The sequence below is a fragment of the Penicillium antarcticum genome, assembly GCF_028974205.1.
Source record: "Penicillium antarcticum strain IBT 31339 chromosome Unknown utg000009l_segment0_segment0, whole genome shotgun sequence".
NCBI lineage: Eukaryota > Fungi > Ascomycota > Eurotiomycetes > Eurotiales > Aspergillaceae > Penicillium > Penicillium antarcticum.
Genome location: NW_026695307.1, coordinates 4,154,031 through 4,175,631, shown reverse-complemented (window position 1 = coordinate 4,175,631; position 21,601 = coordinate 4,154,031). Strand labels below are relative to the sequence as shown.

General features: G+C 52.1%; 7 protein-coding genes across 7 annotated transcripts; 5 read left to right on the top strand and 2 right to left on the bottom strand.

The window, feature by feature from the left end:
* Positions 1 to 84: 84 nt before the first annotated feature.
* N7508_009935 (uncharacterized protein) lies at positions 85 to 1,428 on the top strand (the record flags this gene model as incomplete). The annotated part of the gene is made up of 1 exon (XM_058467995.1): positions 85 to 1,428. The coding sequence occupies one exon, from the start codon at positions 85 to 87 to the stop codon at positions 1,426 to 1,428; it is 1,344 nt and encodes a 447-aa protein (XP_058315841.1).
* A 180-nt stretch (positions 1,429 to 1,608) lies between these two features.
* Positions 1,609 to 4,868, top strand: N7508_009934 (lipase ROG1 family protein; the record flags this gene model as incomplete). The annotated part of the gene is made up of 2 exons (XM_058467994.1): positions 1,609 to 1,784; positions 1,934 to 4,868. The coding sequence occupies 2 exons, from the start codon at positions 1,609 to 1,611 to the stop codon at positions 4,866 to 4,868; spliced, it is 3,111 nt and encodes a 1,036-aa protein (XP_058315840.1).
* Positions 4,869 to 5,000: 132 nt separating this feature from the next.
* Positions 5,001 to 5,925, bottom strand: N7508_009933 (inositol monophosphatase family protein; the record flags this gene model as incomplete). The annotated part of the gene is made up of 2 exons (XM_058467993.1): positions 5,001 to 5,761; positions 5,811 to 5,925. 2 exons carry the CDS (start codon positions 5,923 to 5,925, stop codon positions 5,001 to 5,003), a joined length of 876 nt encoding a protein of 291 aa, XP_058315839.1.
* Positions 5,926 to 6,266: 341 nt separating this feature from the next.
* N7508_009932 (protein HGH1) lies at positions 6,267 to 7,553 on the top strand (the record flags this gene model as incomplete). Its single annotated transcript, XM_058467992.1, has 5 exons — positions 6,267 to 6,287; positions 6,340 to 6,385; positions 6,439 to 6,542; positions 6,592 to 6,705; positions 6,759 to 7,553. 5 exons carry the CDS (start codon positions 6,267 to 6,269, stop codon positions 7,551 to 7,553), a joined length of 1,080 nt encoding a protein of 359 aa, XP_058315838.1.
* Positions 7,554 to 7,666: 113 nt separating this feature from the next.
* N7508_009931 (uncharacterized protein) lies at positions 7,667 to 11,201 on the top strand (the record flags this gene model as incomplete). The annotated part of the gene is made up of 9 exons (XM_058467991.1): positions 7,667 to 7,673; positions 7,798 to 8,506; positions 8,563 to 8,621; positions 8,713 to 9,026; positions 9,074 to 9,433; positions 9,483 to 9,636; positions 9,689 to 10,190; positions 10,240 to 11,071; positions 11,139 to 11,201. 9 exons carry the CDS (start codon positions 7,667 to 7,669, stop codon positions 11,199 to 11,201), a joined length of 3,000 nt encoding a protein of 999 aa, XP_058315837.1.
* Positions 11,202 to 11,742: 541 nt separating this feature from the next.
* Positions 11,743 to 13,921, top strand: N7508_009930 (transcription factor IIF subunit TFG1; the record flags this gene model as incomplete). Its single annotated transcript, XM_058467990.1, has 3 exons — positions 11,743 to 13,077; positions 13,150 to 13,422; positions 13,478 to 13,921. The coding sequence occupies 3 exons, from the start codon at positions 11,743 to 11,745 to the stop codon at positions 13,919 to 13,921; spliced, it is 2,052 nt and encodes a 683-aa protein (XP_058315836.1).
* A 577-nt stretch (positions 13,922 to 14,498) lies between these two features.
* N7508_009929 (tetrafunctional fatty acid synthase subunit FAS1) lies at positions 14,499 to 20,762 on the bottom strand (the record flags this gene model as incomplete). The annotated part of the gene is made up of 1 exon (XM_058467989.1): positions 14,499 to 20,762. The coding sequence occupies one exon, from the start codon at positions 20,760 to 20,762 to the stop codon at positions 14,499 to 14,501; it is 6,264 nt and encodes a 2,087-aa protein (XP_058315835.1).
* Positions 20,763 to 21,601: the final 839 nt, after the last annotated feature.

The window sequence follows — 21,601 nt, the reverse complement described above, 5'->3', positions numbered from 1 at the left end:
CCGCGGCTTATCAACGCCCGAACGCCCGTGTTGACCTATTTCTTCTTGGACCGCTGGACACTTCTTTCCAAGTCTCACTCCAAAATGGTTGAATCAGCTTTCGAGGTCGACATAGCCGGCAACACGCTGAAATACACTGATGGCAACATTGACTTCGACGACATCCTGTGTATACTGCCAGGTCCAGCGCCCAACAAGCATCGCGTACTGTTCTTCGAGCAAGCCAAAAAAGACAGCGCCAAGTCAGGAGAGCACACATACCTAAAGAAACTCGATATAAAAAACTTACCGATAGAGCTTAGCAGCTTCTTAACGACGATCCCAAGCCACATTCAAAACACAGACAAGCCACCTGTGATCCAAGTGGTGATATCCATAGGCTCAGGAACAGGCAAAGCCAAAGCCGTCTTCCAAGATGCCCTCCAACCTCTATTCACCAACATCGGGCTAAAAGGCATCGAAATCTACGAAACAGAATCTGCACAGACAATCACCGAATTAGCACAAACCAAATTCATCAAGCATGCCGCCGAAGGCGTACCCCAGACCATCATCCTCCTCTCAGGAGATGGCGGCCTGATTGACATCCTCGACATATTCTACAAATCAAAGCAAACAGTGAAAGTCCCGCCTATTATCGTCCTGATCCCATGCGGGACAGGGAACGCCATGGCGAGTTCAATTGGACTACGATCTGGTCCGATACCAGGTTTGTCTACGCTACTCCGAGGCACGCCAGCTCCCATCCCAGTCTTCGGCGCTCGATTCTCACCTGGGAGTCAGTTTGTCATTGATGAGGGTCGTCAGCGGATGCCGATAGACAGTGACGGTGATCGTGACGATGCTGCTTACCGGACGGTACACTGTGCAGTCGTTGCAAGCTGGGGTCTTCATGCCGCGCTCGTTGCGGATAGTGATACATTCGAATACCGCAAATTCGGTATTGATCGTTTTAAAATGGCTGCTAATGAGCTGCTTTATCCATCGGACGGGTCGCCTTGTCATCGGTTCAAGGGGAAGATTACGATATCTCTGCGGAAGGATGGGGAAGATGGGGATATTCGTCAGGAAATTGTGGAAAGTGATGAGCATATGTATGCGCTTGCTGCTATGGTTCCGCGTCTTGAGAAGGAGTTTTTGATTTCTCCTGAGTCTGTGCCGCTTAGTGGAGATATGAGGTTCATTCGGTTTGGACCTATGTCGCCGCAGGATGCGTTGCACTTGATGGCTCTTGCTTATCAGGGTGGGAAGCATGTTGCAGAGGGCACGGTTACCTATGTTAATATTGAAGGGTTGAGGATTGATTTCCTTGAGGATGAGGAGAGATGGAGGCGGGTTTGTATTGATGGTAAGATTGTTGCTGTTGAGAGGGGTGGATGGCTGGAGTTGTATAAAGAGACTAAGCGGTTGCTTCACTTAATTCAGTAGCAGTAACACTTATACTCATGCTAGAATGCAGTCATAATATAAATATCAGAATGAAGTATAGAATGCCGAGTCGCCGATCCCAATCATGTGTCTCTCCCGCCATCTCCGATAAACACAGCCCCAACCCTTCAGGGCCTCAGATTTATTTCTCTTTTGAGATGGAATTGCCCGTCCGATTCGATGCTGATCACTGCGCGCACCTATTCCGCCTCTCAGTCCCCAGACCGAACCCTCTCCTCTGAAGGCTCCCGATACCACACCCTTTCCGGGTGGCGCAAAAGCCCCGACGCCAAACAAGCAACAGAGATGTTGATGATCCACCAAGTTGGAAGTGTGCGAGTAGGCGAAGTGGTCAGGTGAGCTTGCCAAGGAGGAAGTGCAGTTCCAAGCTTGGAGAATGGAGCATGGAGCATGGAGCATACTCACGGGGCAGTACCAACTGTCGCGTGCCCTGAGTCCAACAGACTCCTAATCTACACTCCATATGCTAACCGCGGTTGTTCAGATATACGATAACCTACACGCCTGCAGCAGATCCAATCCTCCCCATCCCCTCCGAGCTCTACGTGCGAGTGAAGAACACCTCCGCGCTCCCATTGCGCGCCGCATACCTCCACGGCCCCTACACGCTCTACGCTGCCTGCTACCCGGCGAAATTCGACCCGAATACAAAGTATGAACGACAAGATCTAGAAGGCGCCCCGCAATATGAGCCGTATCTCAAGGCTGGGGGTGGTTGGGATGCCGTCATCAAGGTCCCGTCCTACGTCCAGAATGCGCAGAATTTCGGATCATCCGGGAATGATGGGTCAAATGCGGAGCAGAGTGTTACTTGGATTGTTGAGATACAGTCGCAGGTGATATTCTCGAGTAGTGCGGCGGTGCATTTCGAGTTACTGGTTGGGCGTGATGAGAAATCGCTGGAATACTTCTCTGGTGGGGGTTGGAGTAGTGGACATGGTCCTCCTGGGAAAATGCTGGATCATTGGTCGCCTGATGCTAGGGGGAAGCAGGTGCTTGCTGCTAAGGGTGTTTATTCGAAGTCGATTGCTTTGCAGGTCGATGATACGAATAGTTTGTGGAATAGTCCGCCTTTTCCTACTGCAGAAGAGTCGGAGGGTGCAAAGCAGGAGAGCCATGATCCGAGGACTCCAACGGAAGAATATCCAGATCCGCAGAGCAGACCTGAAGCACCTGCAGATGCCAAGAAGAAGTCGAAGAAGAAGGTACATCTTGTGCTACTGACGCATGGGCTTCACAGCAATCTGGGTACGGACATGCTCTATATGAAGGAGAGCATTGATGCGGCTACGAAGAGACAGCGAAGGAGGGCAAGCCATGCCAAATCTGCTGATGGGTGCCAAGTTGATGTCGACGAAGGTGACGAAGAGCAAGTCATTGTCCGAGGCTTCTCTGGCAACGCTGTTCGCACCGAGCGTGGAATTCAATATCTCGGAAAACGTCTTGCCAAATATGTTTTGCTTCTGACATACCCTGATCAGCCCTACTTCCCCCTCAAAGGCTCCAAACCAAATCCACTCATTCGACCTTTCACTGCTCGCAAGCAGCATACCCACCAATCTAATCCTCATCATGTGGCGACTGAGAACAGCGACAACACTATTGGAAGTGAAGATCACCCTTACCAGATCACCAGTATCAGCTTCATCGGACACTCCCTCGGAGGCCTGATTCAGACATATGCAATTGCATACATCCAAAAGCACTCCCCAGAGTTCTTTGATAAGATCGAGCCAGTCAACTTCATCGCTCTCGCAACACCTTTCCTCGGCCTCAGCAATGAGAACCCAATGTATGTCCGGTTTGCGCTGGACTTGGGTCTGGTTGGTCGAACTGGACAAGATCTCGGATTGAGCTGGACAGCACCGAAAGTACGAAGCGGTTGGGGAGCTATTATTGCCGGAAGAGGAGATTCGGCAAAACATCAAGCCCAATCAGACCCTGGTTCCAAGCCTCTTCTCCGGATTCTACCCTGTGGTCCTGCGCATGAGGTTCTCAGCAAGTTCCAGCATCGGACTGTCTACTCGAATGTGGTGAATGATGGAATCGTTCCTCTGCGCACTTCTTGTCTCTTGTTTCTAGACTGGAAAGGTCTGGACCGGGTTGAGAAGGCGAGGAGGGACAACGGACTTGTTGGAACCATGGCTGAATGGGGCTGGGCAGAGTTGACTGGAGCACATTCGAAATCTCCACGTTTAGGTCGCTCTGGTGATGAATCACCTCTGACTGAATCAGCTGAGACTGGTCAGCACTCACATCCTACCATTCAAGTTCCACAAGGGCAAAACAGCGATGAGGGGAACGAGGCCGTCTCTCCGAGACCCGGCCAGTTCCTCGCACCGCCTAGTCATCATTTGTCTCACACGAGTATCCCAGAAGAGGAACCCGTGAAAGAGGATGTTTCAGCAAATGCCTCTCTTGGTCCCATTGATACCTTTATGTCACTGTTCCGCCCCAAGGAGAACAAGACTCCCCATAGTGGCAAGAATTCTCGAATCTACAAACGCAGCCAGACTCTAGGCTCTTTCGAGAATGATGGCGTGACGCCTGTTACCCACGGCCATTCCACATACGAGAACGACGGCGTTCACACACCGCCGAAAACGACCTTCTTCGAGTCTGCCGGAGACCTACTGATGCCTCCACTTCCACCGCCAGAGTTCATCTTGGATCCTGCCTCGCGACCCAGAACCATCTTCCACGACCGCATCTACCACCCAGAAGATATACCCCCTCCTATGCCAGTCAAGCGACGCACACTGGCATTCGGTTCACTGCAAAACAAGCAGTCAAAGTCAGCACCCCATACGGCGACCCAGCTACCTCCAGGCTCAAGCTCCAGTGCAAACAGCGCCGAGAGCGGCCTAAAGGTCGAAGAGAAAATCGCCAGAGCCTACCACCGCGATCTATCCTGGCGCAAGGTCCTAGTCCGACTCGAGCCGGATGCCCATAACAACATCATTGTTCGACGCATGTTCACTAATGCCCACGGGTGGCCTGTCGTGAAACACTTGGTTGATACGCATTTCGCGCATACGCCCGTGGTAGCCATTGAAGATTCGCAGAAGCGCAGTGTCGATCGAGCACGGTCTCCCAATGTCGGGCCGACCAGCTCGGGAGATGAGGTCGAAGACCAGACTAAGACGCCGGAACTGGAGACTGGTAAAGATACTGATGATTTGCCTGCTGTCTCTGGGTTGAATGTGTCTGATCCGTTGCAGGGTCATGATCATGCTCATCGGAGTGATACTTTGTCGGGGGAGAATGAATCTCAACGAACTATGAGCCCGACCGAACGTGGAAACTGTGTGTCGAGGCAGGATTCGGCTCGATGGACTGATCGAGAGGTCGACGAGGATGACTGTGAGTCTGGTTTTGAGGAGGAGGTTAATTCTGGGTTCCGGTGGTCTCGACAGTAGACTGATGTAGGGTTTACTTGCCCTTTGGATTGTACATAGTATTTTGTATTTTGGATATACCCTGTAAGTAATGAATGCATTGATGGATTTTGAATTACTGTGAATTCGCACTTTTTAACATATACCAATAAATCAGTAAACTATCTCACCCTGAATATACCCCCAAAACTCCTTCACAATCTCCTCCTGCCCACCACCGCCAGGTGACCCTCTTACCGCAAGATACTTTCTTCCATCTAACGTAGCCTCCCACTCTCCCTTATTGCCCCCAACCATCCGTCCACCAGCCTCACTCAAAATAACCCATCCAGCACAAACATCCCAAGCCCAACACCCACCCTCCCAATACAGATCCACCGTCCCCTCAGCAACAGCACAAAGATTCAACGCCGCAGAACCCAAACTCCTAAACGACCGCACCATAGCCCCCCCATTCTCCTTCGCCCGCCCAAGCATCTCAAACGTTCTAACCTTCGTATCAAAGTTCCCCCCACTCCGATCAGATCCCCACTCAATAGCAACAAGCGCATTAGACAGTCCAGTCAAGGGCTCAACTGAATCACCACGCAGGGGCAACTTCGCGGTTCGGTTCACGAACGCGCCTTGCCCCTTGATCGCTGAGTATAGTGTCTTCGTGGAGGGATTGTATACGATGCCCACGACGGGGATCCGGTTTACCGCGAAGCCTAGTGAGACACAGGCGAAGGGGAAGCTGTGGATGAAGTTGATTGTGCCGTCTATTGGGTCTACTATGAAGGTTGGGGCGTCTGTCAGGGGTTTGGATGGGTCGTAGGTTTCTTCGCCGTGGAAGGTGTAGTCGGGGTATTTTGCAGAGAGGGAGGTTGAGATCATTGTTTCGACTGCGCGGTCATATTCTGTTACGAGGTCTGCGCCTGAAGGGGTGTTAGTTCTGTTTGGTTTGGTTTGGGGATGGAGACGGACTGTTCTTCTTTGCTCCTGTGCCGCTGGTTTCGGGGAGGGCGTTGTTGATTATGTCGCCGGCCTTGAAGGCTAGCTCGATGAGGTAGTCGTGGATCTCGGTGAGGTTTGGTTCCATTGTGTACTGTGGTGTAGAGAGTTGGGAGTTGGGAGTGTAGAGAGGAAGGATGGAGGATCTCCCCGGACAACGCTAGAGGCGGGGCAACCGGAGATTAGAGCAATTGCCTGCGATTTGTAGGATTGTCTATTGAGTACTATAAATCTAAGTTGAATACTAAAATGGAGACAAAGAAATGTAAATATAGCTAGAACCTATGTATACAGTGACTTATAGATCCGCTTGGTCAGACATCTCCGCGATTCTAGTGACGTCGAAACACCCCACTTCCGAAAAAAATCTTAGGGCACACTTCAGCTGGACATTACACAAGTCAAGACTCATACACTGCTGAGTACAATATGCCGACCGAACTCGAAGAGGTAAGACTGCGCAACTCGTGTTGCGAGATCCAGAAGCTCACCAATTCTATAGCTGGTGGAATTCCTCCACCACGGAAACACCCAGATCAGACAAATCGGTACGGAACACTCCTCGCAAATACCAGCGCATGAACTGACAGTATATACTTAGCTGCCGAAAACCTCGTCGGATTCTCCACCGCGCAGCCTGACCTGTTCAAGCGCGATCAATTACTCCCCATCCGCGACCTGAAGCTTCTTGCCCGGGATTACACTGTGCGTTGAGATCGATCTAGTGGAGGACATACCAACTGATGCGCTATAGCCAATTGCGAAAAATGCATTGACAATGCTGGTCAACTTGTCCGGCGACGAAGAAGTGTTGAAGGTTCTTGCCGAGGATGACCAATTCATCGAGACCCTGCTCTTGAAGTTGACCGTGAGTGAAGCCGAAGTATGTGCGCATGATCCATACTAATACAGCTGCGCCAGAGTGTCAAGGATCCCAACGTCGACGAAGTCGCCATGCTGCTGGCCAACCTGGTCAAGTCCGACGTCCTCCAAAAACTGTTCGAGCTGAAGCGCAAGGTCCCCGAGGCTGTATCGACCTCTGAGAATGCCATTGACCAGATTATGGACTGTTTCGTCAAGGGTGCCGAGGGTGGTCTTAACAAAAACGCCAACTACGATTACTTGTCATACGTATTCGCCGATCTGTCCCAGACCGAGAAAGGTCGGGCGTATTTCACAGAGCGCCAGGAGTACGACGGCGTCGTGCCCATCACCAAGTTGACCGTCTTCACCGAGCACAAGAGTAACATCCGCCGAAAGGGTGTAGCATCCACAATCAAGAACGTGGCCTTCGACATTGCCTCGCACCCCATGCTCTTCGACGAGGACGCTGTCAACCTCCTGCCTTACCTGCTCCTCCCTCTTGCCGGACCGGAGGAATTCTCTGATGAGGACAGTATGGACATGCTGCCCGATCTTCAGCTTCTGCCCCCTGACAAACAGCGCGACAGCGACAACACCATCGTCACTACCCACCTTGAAACATTGCTCCTCATGACTACCTCTCGGGAAGGTCGGGATAAGATGCGTGCTGTCAAGGTCTACCCTCTGATCCGTGAGACACATTTGAATGTCCAGGATGAGAATGTGCAAGAGGCCTGCGACCGATTAGTGCAGGTTCTCATGCGTGACGAGGAAGGTGAAGGCCAAGAGCCCGAGCAGCCTCAATTGGAGCCTGCTAAAAACGAGGATGACCAGGTAGTAGAACTGTTTTAGCGTGATACCTCAATTGTATATAGACATACCAAAACGTGGACTTACAGTGTGTAGAGAGTAGATGTAGATATCAATTGGACGACGTACGGCTGGGAGATCGAAAGCCCGTGCCGATGTCGGGTGGGTCACTCTCAGCACACTACGACTCTAGTTCTCATTAGCTCTGCTCTCTCCCACCTCTGATTCCTCCAATACACAAACGAAACTGAAGCTACTGCACGCCCTAAACCGGAAATACACACAGTATTTCATCATCCCCCCACCATCACCACGACCGATATTCCACTGCGGACGCGGAAGCTGTCTTGCCCCTCGTCCCCGAGGCGCAAGTGGCTTCCCGCTCAAAATCAAGATCCTGTCAACTCAGATCCTTGCAACAATGAGTACAGTGACAGTGACTCCGACATCGATCTACCGCCCGACGTGAACCCGGACACAGGCACAGGCACAGGGACAATTGCCCAGCGCGTGCGGGCCTTTATGTCTCGCGCCCCTCTTCTCTCGTCGCCCGCGCTGGGTGCCGCGACTTACGGAGCCGTGCGCATCCCAGACGGAGACGAAGATGGAGATGAGATAGAGGTCGGGGCTGAGGCTGCGACCGGGACGACCAGGTCAACTGGGTCCCGGCGGAAGGCGAGGTTGCAGCGCGCTAGCTTTGAAAATGGTGCTGCGAGCTCCAGTGCTGGACCACGGCGGTCTCATTCTTTTGTTAGGCGACGGAACAGCATGTATGCTGAGAGGCGCGGTCGGAGGCCTTCTTCTGCTGCGTCTGATGTTGGCATGGGTGCTGATTCTAAGTTCTCGTTTGCAACTGGACTGGCTGTCCAGGGTAACCCGGTCATGCAGGAGACGCCCGCTTCGTCGCCTTATATGAGCAGTGACGAGGATGATATTTTGGATATTGATGATGATGATTCAAAGCCTTCTGATGAGGATCCGCCGGATAATTCGCCGTGAGTTGAGCAGCGGTCTGTATATGGGTATTTATTGCTAATACATTTCATTTCAGGTATGCTCAAGTACGAGCTTCGGTACCGGCCACAGACAATGTCACTCTTTCCATCAACAGTATGTGCGTCAATCTCGAGTCTTGGCTTTTGTCTGATGTTTGATTTAGCACCGCGAATGTGGATTCTTTCATTGCTCTTTTCTCTAACAGGCTCTGCTGCCAATCTTTTCTTTTCGCTGCGATATCCCAGCGTGGCTATTACCCCAATCATTGCTCTCGTTTTGGTTCATCCACTCGGCAAGTTTTGGGATGTACTCTGCAAACACACAGGCGATCCTGTCGAAGTATTCGAGAACGGATCCCTTCATCATCGAGAAACGCTCAACGGCGACAATGATACCCCTTTTGTTTCATTGAGGACGAAAGTCAGACTTTGGTTTGGCCAGGGTCGTTGGAACGAAAAAGAACATGCTTGTGTATACATCAGCAGCAATGTTTCTTTTGGATTTGCTTTCGCCACTGATGTGAGTGTTCTCGAATCTATCACACCGCAAAAATTAACCGATAACAGGTTCTTGTTGAGCAACACAAGTTTTACAATCAAGAGGTTCCGATCACGTATCAACTCTTGCTCATTATATCAACCCAGGTCTTGGGTTATGCATTCGCCGGACTGACTCGACGATTCTTGGTCCGGCCTTCGGCCATGATATGGCCAGGAACCCTGATGTCTACTGCCATGTTTTCTACCATGCACAAGTCTGTCAACAAAAAGGCCAATGGGTGGAGTATCTCCCGATACAAGTTTTTCATAATTGTTTGGGCTGGAGCATTTCTCTGGTATTTTGTTCCAGGGTTGTTGATGCCTGCTCTGAGCTACTTCAACGTTATCACCTGGCTAGCGCCTAAGAACGTTGTTGTATCCAATCTGGTACGTTTCTAGCTTTTGTTCTCAATTGTTCCCTGCTGACTTGCTCTAGTTTGGTGTTGCTTCGGGTCTTGGAATGTTCCCTTTGACATTTGATTGGGCTCAAATTGCCTACATTGGCTCTCCATTACTAACACCTTGGTGGGCCGCAGCCAACATTGTGACAGGCCTAGTGGTCGTCATTTGGGCTGTTGCTCCAATCCTTTGTAAGATCTCCCATACTCTAACCACCTAATCATGCCCTTCTAACATGAACAGATTACAAAAACGTTCTTTTCTCCTCATACATGCCCATCCTCTCAACAGCCGTGTTTGATAACACTGGTAAGCCTTACAACGTCAGCCGAATCCTGACCGGAGAGTTTTTGTTCGATGAGCAGGCTTATAAAGACTACTCCCCGGTCTACCTCCCAATCACCTACGTATTGTCATATGGAGTGCAGTTCGCTGCTTTGACATCCCTGGTCACCCACACGATTTGCTGGTATGGGAAAGATATCTGGCAACAGACCAGAAAAGCTTTTGATGAGAGACAAGATGCCCCAGCCATGGAGACGTATCAGCCACTTCGAGGCCACAATAGGGACAGTCAGCAAAGCTTTGATATCTCAAGAAGTGGTTCAGACCCTCGCCTGGAAAGCCAACTGGGAATGGAAGATGTCCATTGCCGCTTGATGAGACGCTACAAGGATGCTCCTCTCACCTGGTACATACTTGTGTTTATTTCCATGTTGGCCATCGCCACTTTTACGGTGGAATAGTACGTTGCCCTACCCTTATTCGATTTACCCAAACTAACCATTCTGAAGCTATCCTACCCACCTCCCTTGGTACGGCCTACTCCTAGCTCTGATCATTACCAGCATTTTCTTCATCCCAGTGGGAATCATCATGGCAGTTACAAACCAACACAGCAGCCTCTACTTAGTCTGCCAGCTCATCTGTGGCATAGTCTTCCCAGGAAGGCCAGTGGCAAACATGATCTTCGTGACCTACTCATACATCAGCTCCGCGCAAGGAATTAAATTCTCCTCCGACCTAAAACTCGGCCACTACATGAAAATTCCACCCCGAATCCTCTTCGGCGTGCAAATGATGGCAACACTGGTTTCAAGTCTAACCCAGATAGGCGTGCTAAATTGGATGTTCACCTACATCCCGAAATTGTGCACGCCCGAGGCCATCAACGGCTTCAACTGCCCCATCGCCCGAGTCCACTTCAATGGCAGCATTCTCTGGGGAGTTGTCGGTCCCCAGCGCTTCTTCGGTCCAGGGGGCCTCTACAGACCCCTTGTATGGGCCTTTTTGGTAGGCGCTGTCGCACCGCTTGGAACTTGGCTTCTAGGTCGGCATAGCAAGAAGAGTTTCTGGCGGAAGGTCAATTTCCCCATTCTTTTCGGTAGTCTAAGTTGGATTCCACCTGCCACTGGACTGAACTTCTCAATTTGGGCACTTGTTTGTTTCATATTCAATTATGTGATCCGGAGAAAGAGGACTGCTTGGTGGGAGAAGTATGCCATGACTTTGTCTGCTGCCTTGGATTCGGGTCTGGCGTTTGCTGTTGTGGTGGTCTTCTTTGCTTTCATTTACCCTGGTTGGGTTGATGGATTCAAGTGGTGGGGAACGGAGATTTACAAACAGGTGAGTTTCTTCGGGGTTTCATTCCCTTTGGATGTTCCGTCTTGGGTGCTAACTTTGTTGCGAACAGGGCTGTGACTGGATTGCTTGTCCATATAAACAACTAGAACCTGGTCAAAAGTTTGGTCAGTAGAGCCTAGATCAAAGGATCTCAGCTCAGAGCACAAAGTATCAAGAATTTATGAAACAATGTCAATAATGAATGAAGTAACTATTGTATGACAGAGGACATAAGTTCTCTCAAATTGTCACCTTCGTATAGTCCTAGATGATTGACCTGAGGCAATACGAAATGGCCAAGAGACGAAAAAAAAGGAGAGGACAAAGGAGGGCAAGTATATTCGACTAAGCTGTACAATCGATCCCAGGACTTTGAATAGAACTTTCCGATTCTTTTATGGCATTGTGTGCACATGTATTCCCTCTGTAAGTTAGTTGAAGTAACTTGTAGACTTCGATGAAAGAACCGGGGGCTGAGCTGACTAAGCTCACCGTCATACGTCGCGAGCACATCTCCTCATCCTTGCTTTTCCCATCTCTCTGCCTTCACCACCTCTGTCGCAAATCTCCGACTGGCTCTTTGTTGAGTCATTCCTTGCGGTAATCTTTCATGGTGATCTGATCACTAGGCCGCGTCATCTTCTGCTGCCGCATCACGTAGCTGCACCGGAAAGATGTCGACTCCAACAAACCCATCGAATGCCCGAACCCCAACAGGACCAAATGGCGCACCACCGATGAGAATGCGCCGTCCAAAGGCTGCAGATCCATTGGTCCGCCCAAAGAGAAGACCAGCTCCCAAGCCAGCCGGAGCTGCTCCGGGTGGTCGGACAGCCACCAAGACTCTTCCTACACGCCCCCCGGTGTCGAATAACCCACCCGCTACCATCGAGAGGTCCTCACTCGGCGTGACTAGCAACAATGCACCCGTTAATGGATTCAGCGGTCCTTTGCTCACTGACAAATACTTCGATTACCCGGTCGTCACGACAAAGCGAGCTCTAATGGAAGGATTGAAGCACCACATTGCGCGTTTCGCCTCAAAGAAGAACGTCGACCCCCGCGATGAAACACAATTCACCCGACCAGTCCGACTGCACCGTCGTGACCCACGGCGTGGCCAGGACTCACACCCGTCCCGATTCGAAGACCCAGATGCTCCGCCAATGGATGAAGCCGAGCGTGAAGCTTTCGATGCGCGCCGCGCAGCACGTGAGAAGGAGCGTGCTGAGAACATGGCTCAGATTGCGCCTGCTCTGGGTACTACTTCGAAACGGCCTAATGCCCCTAAACAAAAGACCCAGCAGGTCTTCAAGTCTGATATGACGCCCGAGGAAGTTGCGAAAATGCGCATCAAGTACGAAGAGGCTTTGCATTGGCATCTGGAGGATTTCGATAACAAGCACACTTGGGTCGGAAACTACGAGGCTGCTCTGTCTGGAACTCATGCGGTGTTTGTTCTGGATGGTGGGAAGATGCGTATGATTCCGGCTGAGAAGTGGTACAAGTTTAGTGCCAAGAGTAACTTCAAGGCATTGACTATTGAGGAGGCTGAGAAGTTCATGGCTAAGAAGGTCAAGGATCCCAGATGGTTCATGGAGAAGCAACAAGAACTGGAGCAGAAGAGGGAGCTGGACACTTATGCTAAGCAGCGGAAGGTCTACGCTGGCAAGCAAGGCTTGCCAGCATCTGGAGGCGCGGGACTGGAGGCTGGGGAAATGGACTTTGAAGAGGATCGTTTCGCTGATGATGAAGAGCACGATGATGGCTTGTTCAACGATGACGAAGATGCCAAGGATGCCGAGAAGAGAATCAAAGAGGATCAGCTCAAGGCCAACGTCTTTGACCTCAAGGATGAGAAGGATTACGAGGCAGAAGAGAAGCGGGAGTTGCGTGAACGAGAGGCTCGCCATGTTCTGGGTAAGAGCGTGCGCAAGGCCCTAAAGAAGAGGGAGAAGAACTTTGACTACAGCAGTGGGTCTGAAAACAACCCATACTCGGATGACGAGGTAAGTCATATCTGTATCTATTGCCAGTCTATATTGGCCAGTCCATATTGAGACGGTATTGACCTCCAACAGAGTTCCGATGACACCGAGACCGAGAAGGCAAAGGAAGAAGAGCGCAAGAAGGCCGAGGTTGAGAAAGAGAAGGAAGCTTCCTCCAAGGGCACCAACACACCCTCAGGCCGTCCCAAGCATACAGACGCCCTCAAGAAATCCGCCGCAGGCCGCAAGCGACTAGGCTCTCCCACCTCGGACGCAAGTGGCACCGATACATCTCGCAAGAAGCCCAAGAAGGCCAACCCAACATCGCAGCCCCCATCCCGTCCAATGTCCCCATCTGCCATCCAGGTACGTACCCAATCCACCAAACCCAAATTCCAAACAACCCCCTAACAAAAACCAGACGGGTACAAAACGCGTCCGCATCCCCGGCAGCGGCGCAAACTCCGGCAGCGACGTCGAAGGTGCAATCTCCTCAAACGAAACAAACGACCCATTAAAAAAGAAACTAAAACTAAACCCACCCAACGCCTCCCGCAGCGGAACCCCAGCCGGATCCCGCGCCGGCTCACCCATAAGTCGACACCCCGGCAGCCGCGCCAGCAGTCCCGAAGGAGCTCGCGGAAACCGCCTTTCAACGCCTCTCTCTGCTTCCGGCTCGTTCCCGACGCCTGCGGAGATTCATGCTGCTATTCCTGCTTCTGGTATTTCTAGTAGTGAACTGCTGAAGGTTTTCAGGCCGAGGATTGGGGAGAATCATCGCAAGTTTATTGCTATTGTTAAAGATGTTAGTGTTTATGGGAAGGAGGATCGGATGCTGAGGCCTGGGCCTTGGAAGGGGAATTAGTTGAGGTTGCGGTTTGGGTTGGATGGAGGCGAGGCGATGTAAAGTTGGTGGATATGGAGGATGGATATGTGATGCAAATGCAGATTGCAGATATGGTAGCTGCTATCTTTGGAAATACTTCAACTTCAAGTCATGGTTCATGGTCCTAATGTTCAGATGGATTCATCTTCATCCGAAGGAATCAATACTTTTCATGCTGGATATTGTTTTGATCTACTATGTTAGACGAAGGTTTCTATTTGGTAAGCTTGTACTCAATCAAATAAATTCACTGCAACTGGTTTACCTATCTATCCAAGGATATTGCAATACGTTTTAGAAAGATGGAAATGAAAAATATGAAAAGAAATAAATTAAACAATGATAATGAAATTCATTTACATGCACATAACTCCAAGGCTTTGAGACATATCACATAATGACCCAATGTAAACAGGTCTCTATCAAAAGCACAGCATTATAACAAGGGGAATAAAATTCACAAGATTAAACCGCAGAAGCAGCGTCTTTGATTCCTGGCAATCCTTCCAGTTGGCTAGAAAGGAAGCAAGGCGAGGGAATTCAAATGAAGCTTAACTTAGGCGGCACGAGCGGCGTTCTCGGTACCCTCCTCATACTTCTCCCAGTTGGCGAGAATGGAAGCAATGCGAGGGGAGTTGGTGAGACGGTAGACGTCCTCGAAGTACTCCTTTGTGATCTCGAAGGGACGGGCAGTGACGTTGGGGATGTACTTGCCGACCAGCTTACTGGGGTCGATGGTGGTCTTGTTGATCTTCTTCAGCAAGAAGGAACGGAAGGGCTTGACACCGGAGCGCAAGAAGGTGCTGTGGAAAGGCACGTCAATGCCCTTGAGAGGGATGGTGGCGAAGCCGCGCTCCAGGTTGATGGGGCGGGGCTTGGCTTCAGTCTGCTTGACACACTCCTGGATGATGCCGACGAGGTGCTCCTTGACGTCTTCCAAAGACATGCTCTGCATAAGAGCGGGGATGTCAATGTTCTGGGCCTTGAGGAAGTTGAGCAAGTTGGTTAGGCAGTCCAGGGCGCGGAGGTCACCAGCGGCAACATATTGCATGTTGGCAACGTTGTAGTTGACAATCTCCAGGAGCCAGCCGGTGGTCTCAGCGATGTTCTCAACAACGTACTGAAGAGCCTGCTCGTTGAAGGTCTTGGAGATACGGCTGGGGTTGACAGCGCACATGGAGTAGTTGGAGCGACCCTGCTCGTCACGCTCGACGGCGACTTGCATGGTCAAACCACGGTAGAACACAACAGACACCAAGCTCTCAATGGGCATGACATCAGCGAGGGCAGCGAGGGCAGAGTATTCACCAAGCGAGTGACCGGCGAAGCTACTGTCACGCTGGACCAAGCCCTTGGAGCGCATGTCCTCGAAGCTGGCCTTCTCCATCAGGGTCAGGGCGGGCTGAGTGAACTGGGTAGCGGAGAGAAGACCAGTGGGGGAGCGGTAGGTGTAAGAAGCGCTGTTCTCATCGACCTCCTTGAAGATCTTCTCGGACTTGATGGAACCATCGGCATTGACAGACTCGAAAGTCATCGACATGTAGTTGTGGCGGATAGCCTTACCACGAGGACCACCGAAGTGGACGGTGAGCTCCTTGGGGTTGTTCTTGACAATGTCGATGATGGAAAGACCATAGTTCTCCATGAAGTGGCGGTCAGCACGATCCCAAACCTCCTGGGCAACGGGGCTGCTAGCGTAAAGCTCCATACCCATGCCCTGCTCCTGAGAACCTTGACCAGTGAAGACGTAAGAGGTAACGGGCTGCTCAACCTCGGCCTCACCCTGAAGAACTTTATCCTCGGTCTCTTTGTTGAGAGCCTCGACCTTGATGATCTTGCGACCAGCGATCATGCCGACGTGTTGGAGCTTGACAGTGATCATGTCGTTGGGCAGAACCATGCCGACCAGGGAAACCTGGAAGCCACGAACACGGCCAATGTTGTTCTCAGCAGCCCAGGTCTCGACAAGGCTGCGGACAGCGGCACTGCTGTACATGCCGTGGGTGATGGTTCCGGGCAGATTGGCATAGCTGGAGAAGACACGCGAAACGTGAATGGGGTTGTAGTCACCAGAGACGCGAGCGTATGTCTCGTTGGAGGCGGGAGCACGCAGTTCCAGAGCGGTCTTGCCACTGAGAGGGATGGGGTTCTCGAAGTACACGGGCTGCTCAATGGAAGTACCGTTACGCTGGAGGTAGTCGATGACAGGGTTACCATGGGAGTCACCGGCCTCGTACTCAACGGAAGCGACCTGGATGACCTCCTTGGTAGGAAGCTCAAGAAGAGCCTGACCAATAGTCTGGACGTTGCTGAAGACAGTGTGGTTCTTGAAGCGAATCAAACTCTGCAGACGGAAGGTCAGGGTGGCACCAAGAAGCTCAGTCTCGGAGTCGTCCACGCGGAACCACTCCTTGGAGCGCAGGATGGCGACATCCCGGCTAGTGGCCAAGTGAACCTGCATGGGGACTTCATCTTTGCGCTGGAAGGTATTCTCGAAGTCGGTGTAGGCACCGCGGTAGAGGAATTGGCTAGTGACGTGCATGATGGGTTTGCCCTCGCGGGTGATGGTACCGCAAACCTCGACCATCTTACCAGACTCCTGGTTGATGACGGCGTTGATCTGGGCAGTGGTGTCCAGGACATCACCAACCTTGAGGGGCTGAGCACCGGGAACCATCTTGAAGCCGTTGGACAAGTGAACCAGCTTCAAGAGATCACCATCAATGGTGCGGGGGAAGATGGGCTTGGTGATAGCCTTCCAGCCGGCGACGATGGCAAAGTCCATGGGCGCGAAGACCTCCTTACCGGGACGGTCAACGAAAGCCTCGCCAGTGTTGCCAACGGCGTGGACGAAGTCGGCAACAGCCTGGGAGGTGATGGTCTCACGGCCACCGCTGAAAGTGGCAGTGGTAGGAGTGTCGAAGGGCACGTCCTTATTACCAAACCAGATACGGTAGTAGAACTCCTTGATGCGGTCGTTGCGGTCACCCATGACCTCACGAATGGGAGCGTAACCAGTCTCGGGGTGGTAGGTGAACAGGAAGGACAGGGTGGTGACACCACTCTCGGCGGTGCGGCCCTCAAACAGGGTCAGGCTGATCTGGCCGTTCTCGTTCATCTTGGCCTCGACGGTCTTGACAAGCTTGCCAGACTGATAGGGCTCACGGACACTGATGACAGTCTTGGCAGGGTCATTGGGGTAGGCAATCTCAACGAACATGCCTCCAGTGGGCGCAACAATGCGCTTCATGGGGTTTGTCTGGAAACGGTGGCCCTGGACGAAGACATCGGCCAGGAAAAGAGCGTGTCTCCAAGAGTAGACATTGCCAGCCAAAAGGCTCAGCCAGCGGTCAGCGTCAGGCAGGACAGCAGAGGGGGAAGAAGACAGGCGGAAGCTGATTTTGTTGGACTCCTCGGAGACGGTGAGGCCATCAAGCTCGGACTCAGTGTCGGTGTTCAGGAGCTGACCACCGAAGTACTCGATGGTGGGAACCTTGGACTTCTCGCTGCCGTAGACATCACGCAGGAGGCTGGCGATGTGTCCCTGGTGAACACCATCAAGGATGGCCTGGACGGGCTCATCAATGATGTTGGAGAAGCGGGCGGCCATGGGACCCTGAAGGATACAGGTACGGCCGACATCCTGGTCAACGACAGCCTCGAGATCCTCACTCTGCCAGAGAGAATCCTTCTTGAAGAAGAACTCGAAGTTCTCATCCAGAACGGGAACGAAAGGAACGGGCTTCTGGCCACGACGCTGGCAGAGCAGCAAGAAGTGCTGCACATCCTGGGCGTTGATCAACTGGCTAGCGGCCTCAGGGTAGGCAGCCAGAATGTTGTTGACGGCAGGGTAGGGGGTGTCGAGGTCAGAGTAGCTCTGCAACAGAGAAGCCTGGCCCTCGGCAGTGGTGAAACGCTCCTCAACACGACGAATGAAGTCACCGGTCAACTTCTTCAGGGAAGGATCAATCCAGCGAGCCTCGTGCTTGACGTACATGAGGTCCACCATACGGTGAACAACCTCGGTGTAGGTCATGTCCTCGAGGTCAACGGTCTCGCCAGCGGCGTTGCGACCGAACCATACCTTGTGGAAGTCATCGTTGAGCTTCTTGATGATGTAGTTGCGCTGCTTCTTCAGCTCCGGGACACGCTTGGCCTTGTCAAGCTTGAAGATCTTCTGGTCCATCTCCTGCCAGAATAGCACACCACGGGTGGCGAGCTTGTGAATGGGCTCACCCATCTCAGAGAGGACAGTGATGACGCCGCCGGTGGCACCCTTGTAGGTCTTCTCCCACTCGGCATCATCGACACCAGGAGCATCGGCAATAGCCTTCTTGGCATTATGAGAAGTGTGGGCCTCCTTGGCGATCATCATACGAGAACCGAAGAGACAACCATCGAAAGGCATGGGAGGGTAGCCGTACTTGTGAGACCACTCACCAGAGAGGTAAGGGTAGGTGTCCTCGGAGCCACCGAAACCACTGCCAGCAACAAGGATAATGTTATCCTGCTTGCGAATACGGCCGTACATCTGAAGCACGGGCTGGTGGAAGTCCTCGAAGGAGTGGTGACCACCACCACGACCACCGGTCCACTGAAGGATGATGGGGAACTTAGGGTTGGCCTTGGCAACGTTAATGACCTGCTGGATGGCGTCGACGGAACCGGGCTTGAAGGCGATGTGCTTGATACCAAGAGTCTCAATGTACTCGTTGGCGACCTCAATGGAGGGCACACCGGCACCAATGGTCAGACCCTCAATGGGAACACCCTCGGCACGCAGGCGGCCGATGAGAGGGATCTGCCAGGCCATGGCACGGGGGTTGACGTAGATCAAGTTGATGGTGATACCACGTCCAGGAGGAATGGCCTTCTCAATCTTGGTGATGGCCTCGGTCATGGTCTTGGCGTTGTAGTAACCACCACCAGCCAACTCAATGTGGTAGCCAGCGTTCATAGTGGCGGCCACAAAGTCCCAGGCGACGGTAGTGGGGGTCATACCAGCAACCATCACGGGGGGAATGCCGAGCAGGCGACTCATCTTGGTGTCAACGTAGGTTTGACCAGTAGAAGTCTGCACCAGACGGGGGCCGTGTTCCTTAACCCAGTCGGTGGCATACTTGACGGAGTGCTCATCACGGTCGAACAACTCGGGCTTGTAGCCAACCTCGGCGTTAGTGCCGTCCATCTCACCGGCAAGAATGACGCGAACGCCAGTGCCGTCCTTGTTACGGTTGGTGAGAACACCCAGACCGGAGATACCACCAGGGCCGAAGTCAAGGATGTGAGTAGCACCGGGGAAGACGGTAGCCTGCTCCCAGTTGACAGGATCGTGAGTGATCATGCGAACCAGAGAGGGAACGACGCTCTTGTCACCGAGAGAGCGCAGATCTTCACCGGTCTTGGTGTCGAAGACGGGGATCACAAGGGACTTGGCGGGGATGTCAACATCCTCGAGGTCGTCCAGAATGCGGTCATAAGCAGAGGTGAGGTACTGGCTGTGGAAAGGAGCAGTGATGGGGAGGAAACGGTTGACGAAGCGAACCTTGCGCTGGGTGAAGGGCACACGGTTCTGGTCGAGGCCAGTAGCGGCCTTGACCTTACGCAAACGAAGGTTGAGACCGTAGAGCGAGATGGGGGGACCAGTAACAACAAAGTTGCGGGCACTGTTAATCAGAGAGATGGAGATGTGACGGTCCTCGGGCAAATGTTGGTTGGTGGCATCAATGTGCTCCTGAACGGCGGTGCGAGAGAGGTCACGGATGGACAGCATAGGAGTAGGAGTACCCTCACCGTTTTCAATCGAGTCCTGAAGAACGGAGGGAGCGAGGGAAGTACGGGGATAAGCCTGCTGGCTGCGAAGACCAATCCAGAAGAGCATCGTCAAGGCGTTCTTAGCAGCCTTGGCGAAAGACTCCCAGCTGGTGGCAGTCGCAATAGCAGCAGCGGTCACTACACCCTGGGAGTGACCGGTGGTTCCCAGAATACGCTCCAGGATATCACCGGGCTGGCGACCCAAGACTTTGCAGGTCACTGTGTAGTGGGCCAACTGAACCAAACCAATCAAAGGCAGACTCACTGGGGCGGACACCAGATAATCGATATCGGGCTGAGCGTCCCGATCCTGCAGCCAGCGCATGATATCCAGACCCTTAGGGTAGAGCTTGCTCGCCTCGGGCTCATGGGAGAGCGATTGAAGCAGCTCTGCGGAGGAAGTAATAAGGTCCTCCACAAAGGAGGGGTAGGTGTTGTAAATGCTGCGCAATTCATCAAAATATTCCTCGATGTTGCCCTGTCCACCGAAGACGGAGTAGATACCGGCAGTCTCATCAGAGGCCGCACGGAACAAAGCTGAGTCGTAAGGCTTGGTGGGCCGGCCCGCCGCAGCTCGTCCAGCATAGTAGGCCTCGGCGACCTGGTTCTTCTTGGCCACAATACCGGGGAGGGCAGCAGCCACGGCGTGGACATCGTTACCGCGCATGAAAGCACGTTCAAATTCGTTCATCACGAGCTTCAGCACATCCAAGTAGTTGCCTGACGCATCATCCTCGCCCTCGTCAAGCTCGTGTGCCACATGGCCAATGTAGCGAGCCACAAGCTCAGTCACTGATGAAGGCTCGTCATCTTGAGCCAATTCATCTGTGGGTTCCGGTAGGGAAGCGGTGAAGCTATCTTTCAACTGGGACGCATGGAAGTGAAGCGAGGTAGGAACGAGGAAGGAGAACTCGAGAGAGCCATGCGAAAGGATAAGAGGGCGGAGAGATTGGGAGGATCGAGGAGTGTTAATTCCGGTTTGAGGACCGGTCGATGTGCCGTACATGATGCTCTCTCTATGGGGGTCTCTGGGGGGGGGGGAAAGAAGAAGAGAAAGAGAGGACCGCGGAGAAGAAGAAGGCTAGGAAGGAACAGTCAGTAAAACGGCAACCACGACCACAGGAACGGAAGGAACGACTCACAGGTCCAATTGATCTCTGGACAAGAGAAAAGGGTATTAATCAAAAGAATATAATTAAAGCACAACTATACAGACAACAGATTATAATAATCAATTGACCTGGGGGGAGAAAGAAAAAAAGATCCGCTGTTGAACTGCAAGTAGCTGAAACGGGCTTAGCGCCGTCACAGACCCGCCCCAATGAGTTGCGACTCGGACCCGTTGAGGATTACAGTCAAGGTTCGATACTCTTCTATGTATTAGTGATAGTGATTCGCTAGGTTACTGTATACAACGTGGTCTGATCTAATAATCATAGTGCATTATACATTCTACTCTGTACCTTGGAGCATTTAGTGGTTGGGTGATCAATGCCGTACCTCTCCTAGATCCGGCCGAAGCTCTGGAACCCCAACGCCCTCACCAAATTTATGTCCCTCCCCATTCCCCCGAATTTCGCTGGTTGAACCTCTAGTAGCATTAAGACTATTACTCCTCCCTTCTGTCCGGATTCTGTCAATTTCCTATCCAAATAATTCTGGGGTGAGTGCTTTGTCCCTTATAAAAAAAAAGTGTGGGAAAATTACGGTATTACATACCAACCAAGCTCTCCGACTTCCCACCTTTTTTTTCTACATTCAGGACACTGACACCTGGACAGGAACTTCTCTAATTCTTCCTTTCTCCCATTCCCCTTACTCTTATTTCTCTTTATTCACGGGCTT